At 46.1% G+C, this 17,579-nt stretch overlaps 1 protein-coding gene across 1 annotated transcript in view; it reads left to right on the plus strand.

The window, feature by feature from the left end:
* The window catches only part of radil (Ras association and DIL domains), an 86,526-nt gene that overhangs the window by 45,547 nt on the left and 23,400 nt on the right, over positions 1 to 17,579 (plus strand). Inside the window, 9 exon segments of the mRNA XM_090194744.1 lie at positions 1 to 71; positions 1,258 to 1,369; positions 2,712 to 2,742; positions 2,745 to 2,827; positions 3,103 to 3,226; positions 9,252 to 9,424; positions 11,825 to 11,975; positions 13,753 to 14,213; positions 17,040 to 17,319. The exon segment at positions 1 to 71 is cut by the window's left edge and continues 106 nt beyond it. Coding sequence (XP_090050870.1) covers positions 1 to 71; positions 1,258 to 1,369; positions 2,712 to 2,742; positions 2,745 to 2,827; positions 3,103 to 3,226; positions 9,252 to 9,424; positions 11,825 to 11,975; positions 13,753 to 14,213; positions 17,040 to 17,319 — 1,486 coding nt within the window.

Consider the following 17,579-nt stretch of genomic DNA (forward strand, 5'->3'; position numbering starts at 1 on the left):
CAACAGAAGGCCCCAGCATACACACAGGGCATAGAGACGCTCGACTCTAAAGGTACACACTCACAAGGAGAGTCTTCTGGGATGTCTAGGTTCAGCAGCCATTATTCATTGTGACATAGAATGTACTAGTCTCTCTGTCTCTCTCCTCTCTCTCTCTCTCTCCTTCTCTCTCTCTCTCTCGCTCTCTCCTCTCTCTCGCTCTCTCCTCTCTCTCTCTCTGTCTCTGTCTCTCTCTCTCTCTCTCTCTCTCTCTGTCTCTATCTCTCTCTCCTCTCTCTCACCTCTCTCACTCTCTCTCTCCTCTCTCTCTCCTCTCTCTCTGTCTCTGTCTCTCTCTCTCTCTCTCTCTCTCTCTCTCTGTCTCTATCTCTCTCTCCTCTCTCTCGCCTCTCTCTCACTCTCTCTCTCTCCTCTCTCTCTGTCTCTATCTCTCTCTCTCTCTCTCTCTCTCTCTGTCTCATCTCTCTCTCTCTCTCTCCTCTCCTCTCTGTCTCTGTCTCTCTCTCTCTCTCTCTCTCTCTCTCTCTCTCTGTCTCTATCTCTCTCTCCTCTCTCTCGCCTCTCTCTCTCACTCTCTCTCTCTCCTCTCTCTGTCTCTATCTCTCTCTCCCTCTCTCTCTCTCTCTCTGTCTCATCTCTCTCTCCTCTCTCTCTCCTCTCTCTCTCTGTCTCTGTCTCTCTCTCTCTCTCTCTCTCTCTCTCTCTCTGTCTCTATCTCTCTCTCCCTCCTGCCTCTCTCACTCTCTCTCTCTCTCTCTCTCTCTCTCTCTCTCTGTCATCTCTCTCTCTCTCTCGCCTCTCTCACTCTCTCTCTCCTCTCTCTGTCTCTATCTCTCTCTCTCTCTCTCTCTGTTCTCTCATCCCTCCTTCCTCCCTCCTCTCTCTCTCTGTCTCTGTCTCTCTCTCTCTCTCTCTCTCTGTCTCTATCTCTCTCTCTCTCTCCTCTCTCTCTCTCTCTCTCTCTCTCTCTCTGTCTATCTCTCTCTCTCTCTCTCTCTCTCTCTCTCTCTCCTCTCTCTCTTTCTCTCTTTCCTTCTCTTTTTCTTTCTCTTCTCATCAGTTTTTCAGTGTCAGAAAGTTCTGGAAACTCCCCTTGGGTACATTACATTACTGTGTGTCTGTGACACAAAATCTCAATTTAATTAAATTTAAATTCAAGCTGCAACGCAACAAAATGTGGAATAAGTTAAATAAGAGGAGTTTGAATACTTTCTGTACTGTATATTTTATATCGTTTATACATATATTTATATTCAGGTTCCAGGAGTCGTTGCTATCGGCGACCATCTCAGCCAATGAGGAGGCTATGACCATCCTGGAGGAAGTGATCATGTACACCTTCCAGCAATGTGTCTACTACATCACCAAGGTAACTGTTACTCTGTGTATTACATCACCATGGTAACTGTTACTCTGCATACTAAATCACCAAGGTAACAGTTACGCATCACCAAGGTAAACGTTACGCACCACATCACCAAGGCAACCTTTACACTAAGAGGGGTGAGACAGAGAGGGAGAGAGACAGAGAGGAGAGAGACAGAGAGGAGAGAGACAGAAGAGGAGAGAGACTGAGAGGAGAGAGACAGAGAGGGAGAGAGACAGAGAGGAGAGAGACAGAGAGGAGAGAGACGAGAGGAGAGAGACAGAGAGGAGAGAGACAGAGAGGAGAGAGACAGAGAGGGGTGAGACAAGAGGAGAGAGAGAGAGGAGAGAGAGAGAGGGGTGAGACAAAGAGGAGAGAGAGAGAGGAGAGAGAGAGAGGGATGAGACAGAGAGGAGAGAGAGAGAGGAGAGAGAGAGAGGGGTGAGACAGAGAGGAGAGAGGGAGAGAGATAGAGGAGAGAGAGAGGAGAGAGATAGAGGGGTGAGACAGAGAGGAGAGAGAGGAGAGAGAGAGAGGAGCGAGAGAGAGGGGTGAGACAGAGAGGAGAGAGACAGAGGGGAGAGTGAGGGTGACTATATTGTGTCTGAAGCTTGGTCAGGCCAGCTTTAACTTTCTCACAACAGTGTTAGTCAGGAAAGAGTTCTATATTATCCCACTAAACCTGGACACAATCCATTCACACAGAGATCAGGGTGTGTCTGGACAGGACAGCAGCTCAGGACAGCAGCTCAGGACAAGCAGCTCAGGACAGCAGCTCAGGAGCAGCAGCTCAGGACAGCAGCTCAGGACAGCAGCTCAGGACAGCAGCTCAGGAGCTCAGCAGGTCACCACTGAGGATAGAGGTCATGTCTGTCTAGCTCACCACTGAGGATAGAGGTCATGTCTGTCTAGCTCACCACTGAGGATAGAGGTCATGTCTGTCTAGCTCACCACTGAGGATAGAGGTCATGTCTGTCTATCTCACCACTGAGGAATAGAGGTCATGTCTGTCTAGCTCACCACTGAGGATAGAGGTCATGTCTGTCTAACTCACCACTGAGGATAGAGGTCATGTCTGTCTAGCTCACCACTGAGGTCTGTTGGTAGCTAATGTGTGTTGGTAGCTAACGTGTGTGTGTCGTTAACGTGTGTCTCTCTGTGTGTGTGGTTGTGTGTGTGTGTGTGTGTGTGTGGTTGTGTGTGTGTGTGTGTGTGTGTGTGGTTGTGTGTGTGTGTGTGTGTGTGTGTGTGTGTGTGTGTGTGTGTGTGTGTGTGTGTGTGTGTGTGTGTGTGTGTGTGTGTGTGCATGTGTGTGCGTGTGTGTATGTGTGTGTGTGTGTTCCAGTCCCTGTACGTAGTACTTCCTGGTCTATGGGATTTAACCCTTTCCCAGTGGACAGCTCTGAACCCTGCTGGAGAGGAGGTACAGGGTTTCCTGAGCCCGTTCGCAGGGTCCTGCAGGTACCACACACACACACACACACACACACACACACATGGACAGACACACACATTATTCCTGCATGGAATATATTTGGCATGATACATTTTTACATTTCTGTCACTGTGTGTGTGTGTGTGTGTGTGTGTGTGTGTGTGTGTGTGTGTGTGTGTGTCTGTCCATGTGTGTGCGTGTGTGTGTGTGTGTGTGTGTATGTGTGTGTGTGTGTGTGTGTGTCTGTCCATGTGTGTGTGTGTGCGTGTGTGTGTGTGTGTGTGTGTGTGTGTGTCTCCAGGTGTTCCAGTGCAGTCAGGAGCTACTCCAGGGCTACCAGGTCCACCCAGAGGTCCAGGCCCAGATGTTCTCCTACCTCTTCTTCTTCTCCAACGTATCTCTCTTCAACCAGCTCATGGACAAGGGTGAGCACGCCCACGCGCACGCACACACACACACACACACACACACACACACACACACACACACACACACACACACACACACACACACACACACACACACACACACACACACACACACACACACACAGAGAAGTAATTGAGTGTCATCTGCATAGCAATGATGGGAGAGACTGTGTGGTTTTGACGGAGTCAAGTGACTTACCGAGCTCTGAGAGAGGAGAGGGACTAGAACCGAGCTCTGAGAGAGGAGAGGGACTAGAACCGAGCTCTGAGAGAGGAGAGGGACTAGAATCGAGCTCTGAGAGAGGAGAGGGACTAGAACCGAGCTCTGAGAGAGGAGAGGGACTAGAACCGAGCTCTGAGAGAGGAGAGGGACTAGAACCGAGCTCTGAGAGAGGAGAGGGACTAGAACCGAGCTCTGAGAGAGGAGAGGGACTAGAACCGAGCTCTGAGAGAGGAGAGGGACTAGAACCGAGCTCTGAGAGAGGAGAGGGAACCGAGCTCTGAGAGAGGAGAGGGACTAGAACCGAGCTCTGAGAGAGGAGAGGGACTAGAACCGAGCTCTGAGAGAGGAGAGGGACTAGAACCGAGCTCTGAGAGAGGAGAGGGACTAGAACCGAGCTCTGAGAGAGGAGAGGGACTAGAACCGAGCTCTGAGAGAGGAGAGGGACTAGAACCGAGCTCTGAGAGAGGAGAGGGACTAGAACCGAGCTCTGAGAGAGGAGAGGGACTAGAACCGAGCTCTGAGAGAGGAGAGGGACTAGAACCGAGCTCTGAGAGAGGAGAGGGACTAGAACCGAGCTCTGAGAGAGGAGAGGGACTAGAACCGAGCTCTGAGAGAGGAGAGGGACTAGAACCATTCTCTAGACCTCAGTCTGGTAATGAATGATCATTCTCTAGACCTCAGTCTGGTAATGAATGATCATTCTCTAGACCTCAGTCTGGTAATGAATGATCATTCTCTAGACCTCAGTCTGGTAATGAATGATCATTCTCTAGACCTCAGTCTGGTAATGAATGATCATTCTCTAAACCTCAGTCTGGTAATGAATGATCATTCTCTAGACCTCAGTCTGGTAATGAATGATCATTCTCTAGACCTCAGTCTGGTAATGAATGATGTGGCAGTTGAGCTAGTAGCTTGAGGAAACTATTCAACGAGGCACAAACTGGTTGAACCAATGTTGTTTCAACATCATTTGTCAATGTATTTGTGACGTGACATCGATGTGGAAAATACATTCTGATTTCAACCTTCGAAACAGAGAACAAATTAATCGTCATGAATAAGGAACCATGAAAATGAGTCCTAATAAAACCTGTTTAATATAAACGTTTGTCAGATGGTTTGTATAAGGAACCATGAAAATGAGCCCTAATAAACCCTGTTTAATATAAACGTTTGTCAGATGGTTTGTATAAGGAACCATGAAAATGAGCCCTAATAAACCCTGTTTAATATAAACGTTTGTCAGATGGTTTGTATAAGGAACCATGAAAATGAGTCCTAATAAACCCTGTTTAATATAAACGTTTGTCAGATGGTTTGCAGCATCAGGATCAGATGAGATGGAGGTCGTTACCACTGACAACTAAATCAGAGGGGCGTTTTAGTTTTTAGTTTTTTATCCCATTGAGGTTGAAAAAAAGAGTTGGGGACCACTACACAACAACACACAGAGAGAAACACACAACAACACACAGAGAGAAACACACAACAACACACAGAGAGAAACACACAACAACACACAGAGAGAAACACACAACAACACACAGAGAGAAACACACAACAACACACAACAACACACAACAACACACAGAGAGAAACACACAACAACACACAGAGAGAAACACACAACAACACACAACAACACACAACAACACACAGAGAGAAACACACAACAACACACAACAACACACAACAACACACAGAGAGAAACACACAACAACACACAGAGAGAAACACACAACAACACACAACAACACACAGAGAGAAACACACAACAACACACAGAGAGAAACACACAACAACACACAGAGAGAAACACACAACAACACACAACAACACACAGAGAGAAACACACAACAACACACAGAGAGAAACACACAACAACACACAACAACACACAGAGAGAAACACACAACAACACACAGCAACACACAGAGAGAAACACACAACAACACACAGAGAGAAACACACAACAACACACAACAACACACAGAGAGAAACACACAACAACACACAGAGAGAAACACACAACAACACACAGAGAGAAACACACAACAACACACAACAACACACAGAGAGAAACACACAACAACACACAGAGAGAAACACACAACAACACACAACAACACACAGAGAGAAACACACAACAACACACAGAGAGAAACACACAACAACACACAACAACACACAGAGAGAAACACACAACAACACACAGCAACACACAGAGAGAAACACACAACAACACACAGAGAGAAACACACAACAACACACAACAACACACAGAGAGAAACACACAACAACACACAGAGAGAAACACACAACAACACACAGAGAGAAACACACAACAACACACAACAACACACAGAGAGAAACACAACAACAACACACAGAGAGAAACACACAACAACACACAGAGAGAAACACACAACAACACACAGAGAGAAACACACAACAACACACATAGAGACACACACACACAGACAGACAGAGAGAAACACACACACACACACAGAACACACACACACACACAGAGAAACACACACATAGACAGACAGACAGAAACACCCACAGAGATACCCACAGAGAGATACACACAGAGAAACACCCACACAGAGACACACACAGAGAGAAACACACAGAGAAACACACAGACAGAGAGGCACACTTCCATTAGTCTGCCTCAGGGTAAATCCCTAGATGAGGAATGGTGTGTGTGTGTGTGTGTGTGTGTGTGTGTGTGTGTCAGCATTTTGACGGAGGAGAGGAAAGCAACTCGTGCTTTAGATTTGTCCTTGACAACCTCACCCTCCCCTTCCCACCTCCCCTTCCCACCTCCCCTCTTCTCTTATCCTCTGATGGTCTTTATTATTGGGGGATGGGGGAGGATGAGAGTTGTCTGGGATGGAGGGTAAGATGGGGGAGCTAAAAGCAATATAGGGTGAGAGCTGATGACCTTCCTAACATAGATCTTTCTTTCTCTCCTTTCTCTCTCTTTCTCTCTCCCCCTTTCTCTCTCTCCCCCATTTCTCTCTCTCTCCCCCATTTCTCTCTCTCTCTCTCTCTCTCTCTCTCTCTCTCTCTCTCTCTCTCTCGCCCCCCCCCTTTCTCTCTCTGTTTCTCTCTCTTTCTCTCCCCCCCTTTCACTCTCCCCCCTTTCTCTCTCTCTCCCCCCTTTCTCTCTCTCTGTCTCTCTCTCTGTGTTTGAAAGCACTAGATGTATTAATGTATATATAGACTGCATGGTCACTATGGGGAAGCTCTAGCAGGGCAGAAATTTGCCCAACTGACTTGTTGGAAAAGGTGGCATCCTATGACGGTGCCACGATGAAAGTCACGGAGCTCTTCAATGAATCCATTCTACTGTTAATGTTTGTCTATGGAGATTGCATGGCCGTGTGTTCGATGTTATACACCTGTATACACTTGAAGGGGTGTACACATATATAGTGTAGTTAGTCCACATACTGCTGGTCATGTAGTGTATCTGTTTCTCTCTCTGTTCATTGATGTTTCTCTGGCGATGGTATCCATGGTAACAGCAGGTAGCGCCAATGTCAGATGCCATAGCAACCGAGGCAGAGAGAGGCAGAGAGAGATGGAGCGAGCCAGAGAGAGGTAGAGAGAGGTAGAGAGAGGTAGAGAGAGGTAGAGAGAGGTAGAGAGGCAGAGAGAGGTAGAGAGGCAGAGAGAGGTAGAGCGAGGCAGAGAGAGAGAGCTGAGTGGTACTGTGTGTTAGTAGTGTTTGCTGTGACAAACTGTGACCTGTAAGCAGATTATATCAGAAGACCATTTCTGCTGAGGACTACGGTCCAGGTTCTGTGTTGTGTTTGTCTGAGGACTACGGTCCAGGTTCTGTGTTGTGTTTGTCTGAGGACTACGGTCCAGGTTCTGTGTTGTGTTTGTCTGAGGACTACGGTCCAGGTTCTGTGTTGTGTTTGTCTGAGGACTACGGTCCAGGTTCTGTGTTGTGTTTGTCTGAGGACTACGGTCCAGGTTCTGTGTTGTGTTTGTCTGAGGACTATGGTCCAGGTTCTGTGTTGTGTTTGTCTGAGGACTACGGTCCAGGTTCTGTCTTGTGTTTGTCTGAGGACTACGGTTCAGGTTCTGTGTTGTGTTTGTCTGAGGACTACGGTCCAGGTTCTGTGTTGTGTTTGTCTGAGGACTACGGTCCAGGTTCTGTGTTGTGTTTGTCTGAGGACTACGGTCCAGGTTCTGTGTTGTGTTTGTAGTGTCTGAGGAGTTCAGTCATGTCTCTCAGAGCAGCGAGGACAGATTGTCATATTCCCAGACTATAAGCCTATTAGGGGGGAGGGGGTGATGGGGGGGGGGGGGGGGGGGGTACCCATTGGCTGGGGCGGAGGGGGGATGGAGCTGTACCCCTGGGGTGGGGTAGGAGGGGGTGAAGGAGGAGGAGGGTTGGACAGGGATTAGCTACCTCTTAAAGTGGCACTAAAGACTCCAGTCTCCTTTTCACCTCATTTAATACCTACGATTTACTGAACAAAAGGCACCTCTCCATAGGTGGTCCAGGTTAGTCATGACATGAGAGGGAGAGAGAGGGAGAGAGGGAGAGGGGGAAAGAGGTATTCCGAGCCCTGCCCTGGGAACTCCTCAATTTTGGAGAGCTGATCACAAAAAAGCATTTTCCGCCAGGAAATGTGTTCTACAACAGACTAATCAGACAGGTGTGGAATGTGTTCTACAACAGACTAATCAGACAGGTGTGGAATGTGTTCTACAACAGACTAATCAGACAGGTGTGGAATGTGTTCTACAACAGACTAATCAGACAGGTGTGGAATGTGTTCTACAACAGACTAATCAGACAGGTGTGGAATGTGTTCTACAACAGACTCATCAGACAGGTGTGGAATGTGTTCTACAACAGACTAATCAGACAGGTGTGGACTGTGCTCTACAACAGACTAATCAGACAGGTGTGGACTGTGCTCTACAACAGACTAATCAGACAGGTGTGGAATGTGTTCTACAACAGACTAATCAGACAGGTGTGGAATGTGTTCTACAACAGACTAATCAGACAGGTGTGGAATGTGTTCTACAACAGACTAATCAGACAGGTGTGGAATGTGTTCTACAACAGACTAATCAGACAGGTGTGGAATGTGTTCTACAACAGACTAATCAGACAGGTGTGGAATGTGTTCTACAACAGACTAATCAGACAGGTGTGGAATGTGTTCTACAACAGACTAATCAGACAGGTGTGGAATGTGTTCTACAACAGACTAATCAGACAGGTGTGGAATGTGTTCTACAACAGACTAATCAGACAGGTGTGGAATGTGTTCTACAACAGACTAATCAGACAGGTGTGGAATGTGTTCTACAACAGACTAATCAGACAGGTGTGGACTGTGTTCTACAACAGACTAATCAGACAGGTGTGGACTGTGTTCTACAACAGACTAATCAGACAGGTGTGGAATGTGTTCTACAACAGACTAATCAGACAGGGGTGGAATGTGTTCTACAACAGACTAATCAGACAGGTGTGGAATGTGTTCTACAACAGACTAATCAGACAGGTGTGGAATGTGCTCTACAACAGACTAATCAGACAGGTGTGGAGTGTGCTCTACAACAGACTAATCAGACAGGTGTGGAATGTGTTCTACAACAGACTCATCAGACAGGTGTGGAATGTGTTCTACAACAGACTAATCAGACAGGTGTGGACTGTGTTCTACAACAGACTAATCAGCCAGGTGTGGACTGTATCTTTATGTGTCTGTGTGTGTGTGTGTGTGTCTGTGTGTGTGTGTGTGTGTGTAGGTCCGTCGCGGGGCTGGTTCCAGCGCTCTAAGGTTCTCCAGGTACAGGCCTGTGTCAGGATGGTTCTAGAGTGGACTAGGAAGGCGGGGCTTAGTTACCTGGCAGACAAGTTCTTCAACAAGTTCAACAGCGCTGTCAGCATCCTGGCCACACCTCCTCAGCAGCTAACACAGGTAAGGTCACACACCTGACCTCTGACCCTGTCAGCATCCTGGCCACACCTCCTCAGCAGCTAACACAGGTAACGTCACACACCTGACCTCTGACCCTGTCAGCATCCTGGCCACACCCCCTCAACAGCTAACACAGGTAACATCACACACCTGACCTCTGACCTCTAACCCTGTCAGCATCCTGGCCACACCTCCTCAGCAGCTAACACAGGTAACGTCACACACCTGACCTCTGACCCTTTCAGCATCCTGGCTACACTCCCTCAACCGCTAACACAGGTAACATCACACACCTGACCTCTAACCTTTTCTCACCTTAAAGGTAGCCATTTTTATATCAATATAAAATAATTCTGGGTAACAATGAAGTACCTTACTGTGATTGGTTACAAATATTTCTCTCTCTATATATTCTGATATATTTATCTCTCTATATATATTCTGATATATTTCTCTCTATTATATTCTGATATATTTATCTCTCTATATATTCTGATATATTTATCTCTCTATATATATTCTGATATATTTATCTCTCTATATATTCTGTTATATTTATCTCTATATATTCTGATATATTTATCTCTCTTTATATTCTGATATATTTATCTCTATGTATTTATCTCTATATCTTCTGATATATTTATCTCTCTATATATTCTGATATATTTATCTCTATATATTTATCTCTCTATATATTCTGATATATTTATCTCTATATATTCTGATATATTTATCTCTATATTCTGATATATTTATCTCTCTATACATTCTGATATATTTATCTCTCTATATATTCTGTTATATTTCTCTCTCTATATATTCTGATATATTTATCTATATATTTATCTCTCTATATATTCTGATATATTTATCTCTATATATTCTGATATATTTATCTCTATATTCTGATATATTTATCTCTATATATTCTGTTATATTTCTCTCTCTATATATTCTGTTATATTTATCTCTCTATATATTTATCTCTATATTCTGATATATTTATCTCTCTATATATTCTGATATATTTATCTCTATATATTCTGATATATTTATCTCTATATATTTATCTCTATATATTCTGATATGTTTATCTCTATATATTCTGATATATTTATCTCTATATATTCTGATATATTTATCTCTCTATATATTCTGATATATTTATCTATATATTCTGATATATTTATCTCTATATATTTATCTCTATATATTCTGATATATTTATCTCTATATATTCTGATATATTTATCTCTATATATTCTGATATATTTATCTCCCTTTATATTCTGATATATTTATCTCTATATATTTATCTCTATATCTTCTGATATATTTATCTCTATATATTTATCTCTATATCTTCTGATATATTTATCTCTATATATTTATCTCTATATATTCTGATATATTTATCTCTATATATTTATCTCTCTATATATTCTGATATATTTATCTCTATATCTTCTGATATATTTATCTCTATATATTTATCTATCTATATATTCTGATATATTTATCTCTATATTCTGATATATTTATCTCTATATATTCTGATATATTTATCTCTCTATATATTCTGATATATTTATCTCTATATATTCTGATATATTTATCTCTCTATATATTCTGATATATTTATCTCTATATATTCTGTTATATTTATCTCTATATATTCTGATATATTTATCTCTATATATTCTGTTATATTTATCTCTATATATTCTGATATATTTATCTCTATATATTTATATCTCTATATATTCTGATATATTTATCTCTATATATTTATCTCTATATATTCTGATATATTTATCTCTATATATACTGATATATTTAGCTCTATATATTCTGATATATTTATCTCTATATATATTCTGATATATTTATCTCTTTATATTCTGATATATTTATCTCTATATATTCTGATATATTTATATCTCGATATATTCTGATATATTTATCTCTATATATTCTGATATATTTATCTCTATGTATTCTGATATATTTATCTCTATATATTCTGTTATATTTATCTCTATATATTCTGATATATTTATCTCTCTATATATTCTGATATATTTTTCTCTATATATTTATCTCTCTATATATATTCTGATATATTTCTCTATATATTTCTAGATGAGTTGGAAGGTGCTGTGTGCAGACCACCCCAGTCTAAAGCTAGTCTATATATATTCTGATATATTTATGTATATATTTCTCTATATATTTCTAGATGAGTTGGAAGGTGTTGTGTGCAGACCACCCCAGTCTAAAGCTAGTCTATATATTCTGATATATTTATGTATATATTTCTCTATATATTTCTAGATGAGTTGGAAGGTGCTGTGTGCAGACCACCCCAGTCTAAAGCTAGTCTATATATATTTCTAGATGAGTTGGAAGGTGTTGTGTGCAGACCACCCCAGTCTGAAGCCGGTTCAGCTGCATGGCCTGTTGACTCAGTACCAGTTGACAGCTGAGATGGGGCCTGTTCCAATATGGCAGCCCAGCAGTGAGGATGAGGCATACATATACAGGACAGGTACCTGCTGAGGGGGGTTAACATGTTTGTGTGGATTCTAACCCCTGATGTGTCTGTGTTGATTCTAACCCCTGGTCTGCTGTGTCTCTGTGGATTCTAAGCCCTGGTCTGTTGTGTCTCTGTGGATTCTAACCCCTGGTCTGTTGTGTCTGTGTGGATTCTTACCCCTGGTCTGCTGTGTCTGTGTGGATTCTAACCCCTGGTCTGCTGTGTCTGTGTGGATTCTAACCCCTGTTGTGTCTGTGTGGATTCTAACCCCTGGTCTGCTGTGTCTGTGTGGATTCTAGCCCCTGTTGTGTCTGTGTAGATTCTAACCCCTGATGTGTCTGTGTGGATTCTAACCCCTGGTCTGCTGTGTCTGTGTGGATTCTAACCCCTGTTGTGTCTGTGTGGATTCTAACCCCCGGGTCTGCTGTGTCTGTGTGTATTCTAACCCCTGCTCTGTGTGTGTCTGTGTGTATTCTAACCCCTGGTCTGTCTGTGTCTGTGTGTATTCTAACCCCTGCTCTGTCTGTGTCTGTGTGTATTCTAACCCCTGCTCTGTCTGTGTCTGTGTGTATTCTAACCCCTGGTCTGTGTGTATTCTAACCCCTGCTCTGTGTGTGTCTGTGTGTATTCTAACCCCTGGTCTGTCTGTGTCTGTGTGTATTCTAACCCCTGCTCTGTGTGTGTCTGTGTGTATTCTAAACCCTGCTCTGTCTGTGTCTGTGTGTATTCTAACCCCTGGTCTGTCTGTGTCTGTGTGTATTCTAACCCCTGGTCTGTGTGTATTCTAACCCCTGCTCTGTCTGTGTCTGTGTGTATTCTAACCCCTGGTCTGTGTGTATTCTAACCCCTGGTCCGTGTGTATTCTAACCCCTGGTCTGTCTGTGTCTGTGTGGATTCTAACCCCTGGTCTGTCTGTGTCTGTGTGTATTCTAACCCCTGGTCTATGTGGATTCTAACCCCTGGTCTGTCTGTGTCTGTGTGGATTCTAACCCCTGGTCTGTGTGGATTCTAACCCCTGGTCTGTCTGTGTCTGTGTGGATTCTAACCCCTGGTCTGTGTGGATTCTAACCCCTGGTTTGTCTGTGTCTGTGTGTATTCTAACCCCTGCTCTGTGTGTGTCTGTGTGGATTCTAACCCCTGGTTTGTCTGTGTCTGTGTGGATTCTAACCCCCGGTCCGTGTGGATTCTAACCCCTGGTCCGTGTGTATTCTAACCCCTGCTCTGTGTGTGTCTGTGTGTATTCTAACCCCTGGTCTGTGTGGATTCTAACCCCTGGTCTGTGTGGATTCTAACCCCTGGTCTGTGTGTGTCTGTGTGTATTCTAACCCCTGCTCTGTGTGTGTCTGTGTGTATTCTAACCCCTGCTCTGTGTGTGTCTGTGTGTAGTCTAACCCCTGGTCTGTTTGTGTCTGTGTGTATTCTAACCCCTGGTCTGTGTGTGTCTGTGTGTATTCTAACCCCTGCTCTGTGTGTGTCTGTGTGTATTCTAACCCCTGCTCTGTGTGTGTCTGTGTGTATTCTAACCCCTGCTCTGTGTGTGTCTGTGTGTATTCTAACCCCTGGTCTGTGTGTGTCTGTGTGTATTCTAACCCCTGCTCTGTGTGTGTCTGTGTGTATTCTAACCCCTGCTCTGTGTGTGTCTGTGTGTATTCTAACCCCTGCTCTGTGTGTGTCTGTGTGTATTCTAACCCCTGGTCTGTGTGTGTCTGTGTGTATTCTAACCCCTGGTCTGTGTGTGTCTGTGTGTATTCTAACCCCTTGTCTGTGTGTGTCTGTGCCCCTCCCCCAGTGGACCTTTTGGAGAGTTTTGAGAACCACCCCCCCATCGTCCTCCCCAGCGGGGGGTTCAGAGTGGACCTGGACAGTGACTGTCTAGAGGACAGCATCTATAGGCAGCTGCTCTATGTCAAACACTTCCTCTGGGGGCTACGCACACACACTCACACACACCCCACTGTCAACAACACACACACTCACACACACCCCACTGTCAACAACACACACACTCACACACACCCCGCTGTCAACACCACACACACTCACACACACCCCGCTGTCAACAACACACACACTCACACACACCCCACTGTCAACAACACACACACTCACACACACCCCGCTGTCAACAACACACACACTCACACACACCCCGCTGTCAACAACACACACACTCACACCACGGTTAACGGGACTGGAACGAGCACCAGCACCGGGACGAGTACCACACCCGCAGACTGGCAGGAAGCACAGGTAGGTCACGTGATGGACACACACACACACACTCACACTCACACTCACACACACACACTCACACACACTCCTTGCAGTAATCTGGGCCATGTGCCTCAGCAGCTGTGGTTCTTTAGCAGTTACCAGTAATCTGTTACATGAAATACCAAAGCCCTCTAAGGCATCCACACACACACACACACACACACACACACACATGGATGTGCACACAGACAATACTCCTCTCCCCTCCAATAACTCTGCAAGAACTCAGACTTGCCCCATATGTTGGTCACACATCCACCCTGGAGGTACCAAGTCCCAGACATGACATCTACCCTGGAGGAGCCAAGTCCCAGACATGACATCTACCCTGGAGGAGGAGCCAAGTCCCAGACATGACATCTACCCTGGAGGAGCCAAGTCCCAGACATTACATCTACCCTGGAGGAGCCAAGTCCCAGACATGACATCTACCCTGGAGGTACCAAGTCCCAGACATGACATCTACCCTGGAGGAGCCAAGTCCCAGACATGACATCTACCCTGGAGGAGCCAAGTCCCAGACATGACATCTACCCTGGAGGAGCCAAGTCCCAGACATGACATCTACCCTGGAGGAGCCAAGTCCCAGACATGACATCTACCCTGGAGGAGGAGCCAAGTCCCAGACATGACATCTACCCTGGAGGAGCCAAGTCCCAGACATGAAATCCACCCTGGAGGTGCCAAGTCCCAGACATGACATCTACCCTGGAGGAGCCAAGTCCCAGACATGACATCTACCCTGGAGGAGCCAAGTCCCAGACATGACATCTACCCTGGAGGAGGAGCCAAGTCCCAGACATGACATCTACCCTGGAGGTGCCAAGTCCCAGACATGACATCTACCCTGGAGGTACCAAGTCCCAGACACAAGTCCCAGACATGACATCTACCCTGGAGGTGCCAAGTCCCAGACATGACATCTACCCTGGAGGAGCCAAGTCCCAGACATGACATCTACCCTGGAGGTGCCAAGTCCCAGACATGACATCTACCCTGGAGGAGCCAAGTCCCAGACATGACATCCACCCTGGAGGTGCCAAGTCCCAGACATGACATATACCCTGGAGGAGCCAAGTCCCAGACATGACATCTACCCTGGAGGAGCCAAGTCCCAGACATGACATCCACCCTGAAGGTACCAAGTCCCAGACATAACATCTACCCTGGAGGAGGAGCCAAGTCCCAGACATGACATCCACCCTGGAGGAGGTACCAAGTCTCAGACATGACATCTACCCTGGAGGAGGAGCCAAGTCCCAGACATGACATCCACCCTGGAGGAGGTACCAAGTCCCAGACATGACATCTACCCTGGAGGTACCAAGTCCCAGACATGACATCTACCCTGGAGGTACCAAGTCCCAGACACAAGTCCCAGACATGACATCTACCCTGGAGGTGCCAAGTCCCAGACATGACATCTACCCTGGAGGAGGAGCCAAGTCCCAGACATGACATCTACCCTGGAGGAGCCAAGTCCCAGACATGACATCTACCCTGGAGGATCCAAGTCCCAGACATGACATCTACCCTGGAGGTACCAAGTCCCAGACACAAGTCCCAGACATGACATCTACCCTGGAGGTGCCAAGTCCCAGACATGACATCTACCCTGGAGGAGCCAAGTCCCAGACATGACATCTACCCTGGAGGAGCCAAGTCCCAGACATGACATCTACCCTGGAGGTGCCAAGTCCCAGACATGACATCTACCCTGGAGGAGCCAAGTCCCAGACATGACAGCCACCCTGGAGGTACCAAGTCACAGACATGACATCTACCCTGGAAAAGCCAAGTCCCAGACATGACAGCCACCCTGGAGGAGGAGCCAAGTCCCAGACATGACATCTACCCTGGAAGAGCCAAGTCCCAGACATGACAGCCACCCTGGAGGTGCCAAGTCCCAGACATGACATCTACCCTGGAGGAGCCAAGTCCCAGACATGACATCTACCCTGGAGGAGCCAAGTCCCAGACATGACATCTACCCTGGAGGAGGAGCCAAGTCCCAGACATGACATCTACCCTGGAGGTACCAAGTCCCAGACATGGCATCTACCCTGGAGGAGCCAAGTCCCAGACACAAGTCCCAGACATGACATCTACCCTGGAGGTACCAAGTCCCAGACATGACATCTACCCTGGAGGAGGAGCCAAGTCCCAGACATGACATCTACCCTTGAGGAGGAGCCAAGTCCCAGACATGACATCTACCCTGGAGGAGGAGCCAAGTCCCAGACATGACATCTACCCTGGAGGTACCAAGTCCCAGACATGACATCTACCCTGGAGGAGGAGCCAAGTCCCAGACATGACATCTACCCTGGAGGTACCAAGTCCCAGACATGACATCTACCCTGGAGGAGCCAAGTCCCAGACATGACATCTACCCTGGAGGTACCAAGTCCCAGACATGACATCTACCCTGGAGGAGCCAAGTCCCAGACATGACAACTACCCTGGAGGTACCAAGTCCCAGACATGACAACTACCCTGGAGGTACCAAGTCCCAGACATGACATCTACCCTGGAGGTACCAAGTCCCAGACATGACATCTACCCTGGAGGTACCAAGTCCCAGACATGACATCTACCCTGGAGGAGGAGCCAAGTCCCAGACATGACAGCCATGGTAATCAGATTAAGGCTTTAGGACCAGTAAGTAGTGAATCAGGAAGGCTGGATGGATAAATCTCTGGTGTTACTGAGAGAGACCCACTGCAGGCAACACACACACACAGTCCTGCCTTTAACAGTGTTCTAACTGCGTGTTGTTTTATCCCCCCCTACAACCTCCAGAGGGAGTTCCCTCCGTCCCACAACAGTCCCCGGTCAGGAGGGGTGGAGGAGTGGGTGAGGGACAGAACCCCAGGCCAATGTCACAACAGTGTGAGGAGAAATGGCACCGCCCCCCACCTCCGGCCGACCAACCAGGACCCTTCGTGCCTCCTGACTTCGCCCAACACGCCCCGGAACCCCGAGGGGGGTGGGGTTGACCCGGTTGGACACGCCCCCCAGGTCAACGGCTGCAGTAATAACAGACCTTCAACGGACGGGAAGAAAAGCAACGGACTAGAGGGTAAAGACTCCTGTTTATATATGGGTAATATACACAACGGACTAGAGGGTAAAGACTCCTGTTTATATATGGGTCATATACACAACGGACTAGAGGGTAAAGACTCCTGTTTATATATGGGTAATATACACAACGGACTAGAGGGTAAAGACTCCTGTTTATATATGGGTCATATACACAACGGACTAGACTCCTGTTTATATATGGGTCATATACACAACGGACTAGAGGGTAAAGACTCCTGTTTATATATGGGTAAT

This window comes from Oncorhynchus mykiss, chromosome 13 (genome assembly GCF_057628025.1).
Source record: "Oncorhynchus mykiss isolate SJ-2025 chromosome 13, ASM5762802v1, whole genome shotgun sequence".
Taxonomy (NCBI): Eukaryota; Metazoa; Chordata; class Actinopteri; order Salmoniformes; family Salmonidae; genus Oncorhynchus; species Oncorhynchus mykiss.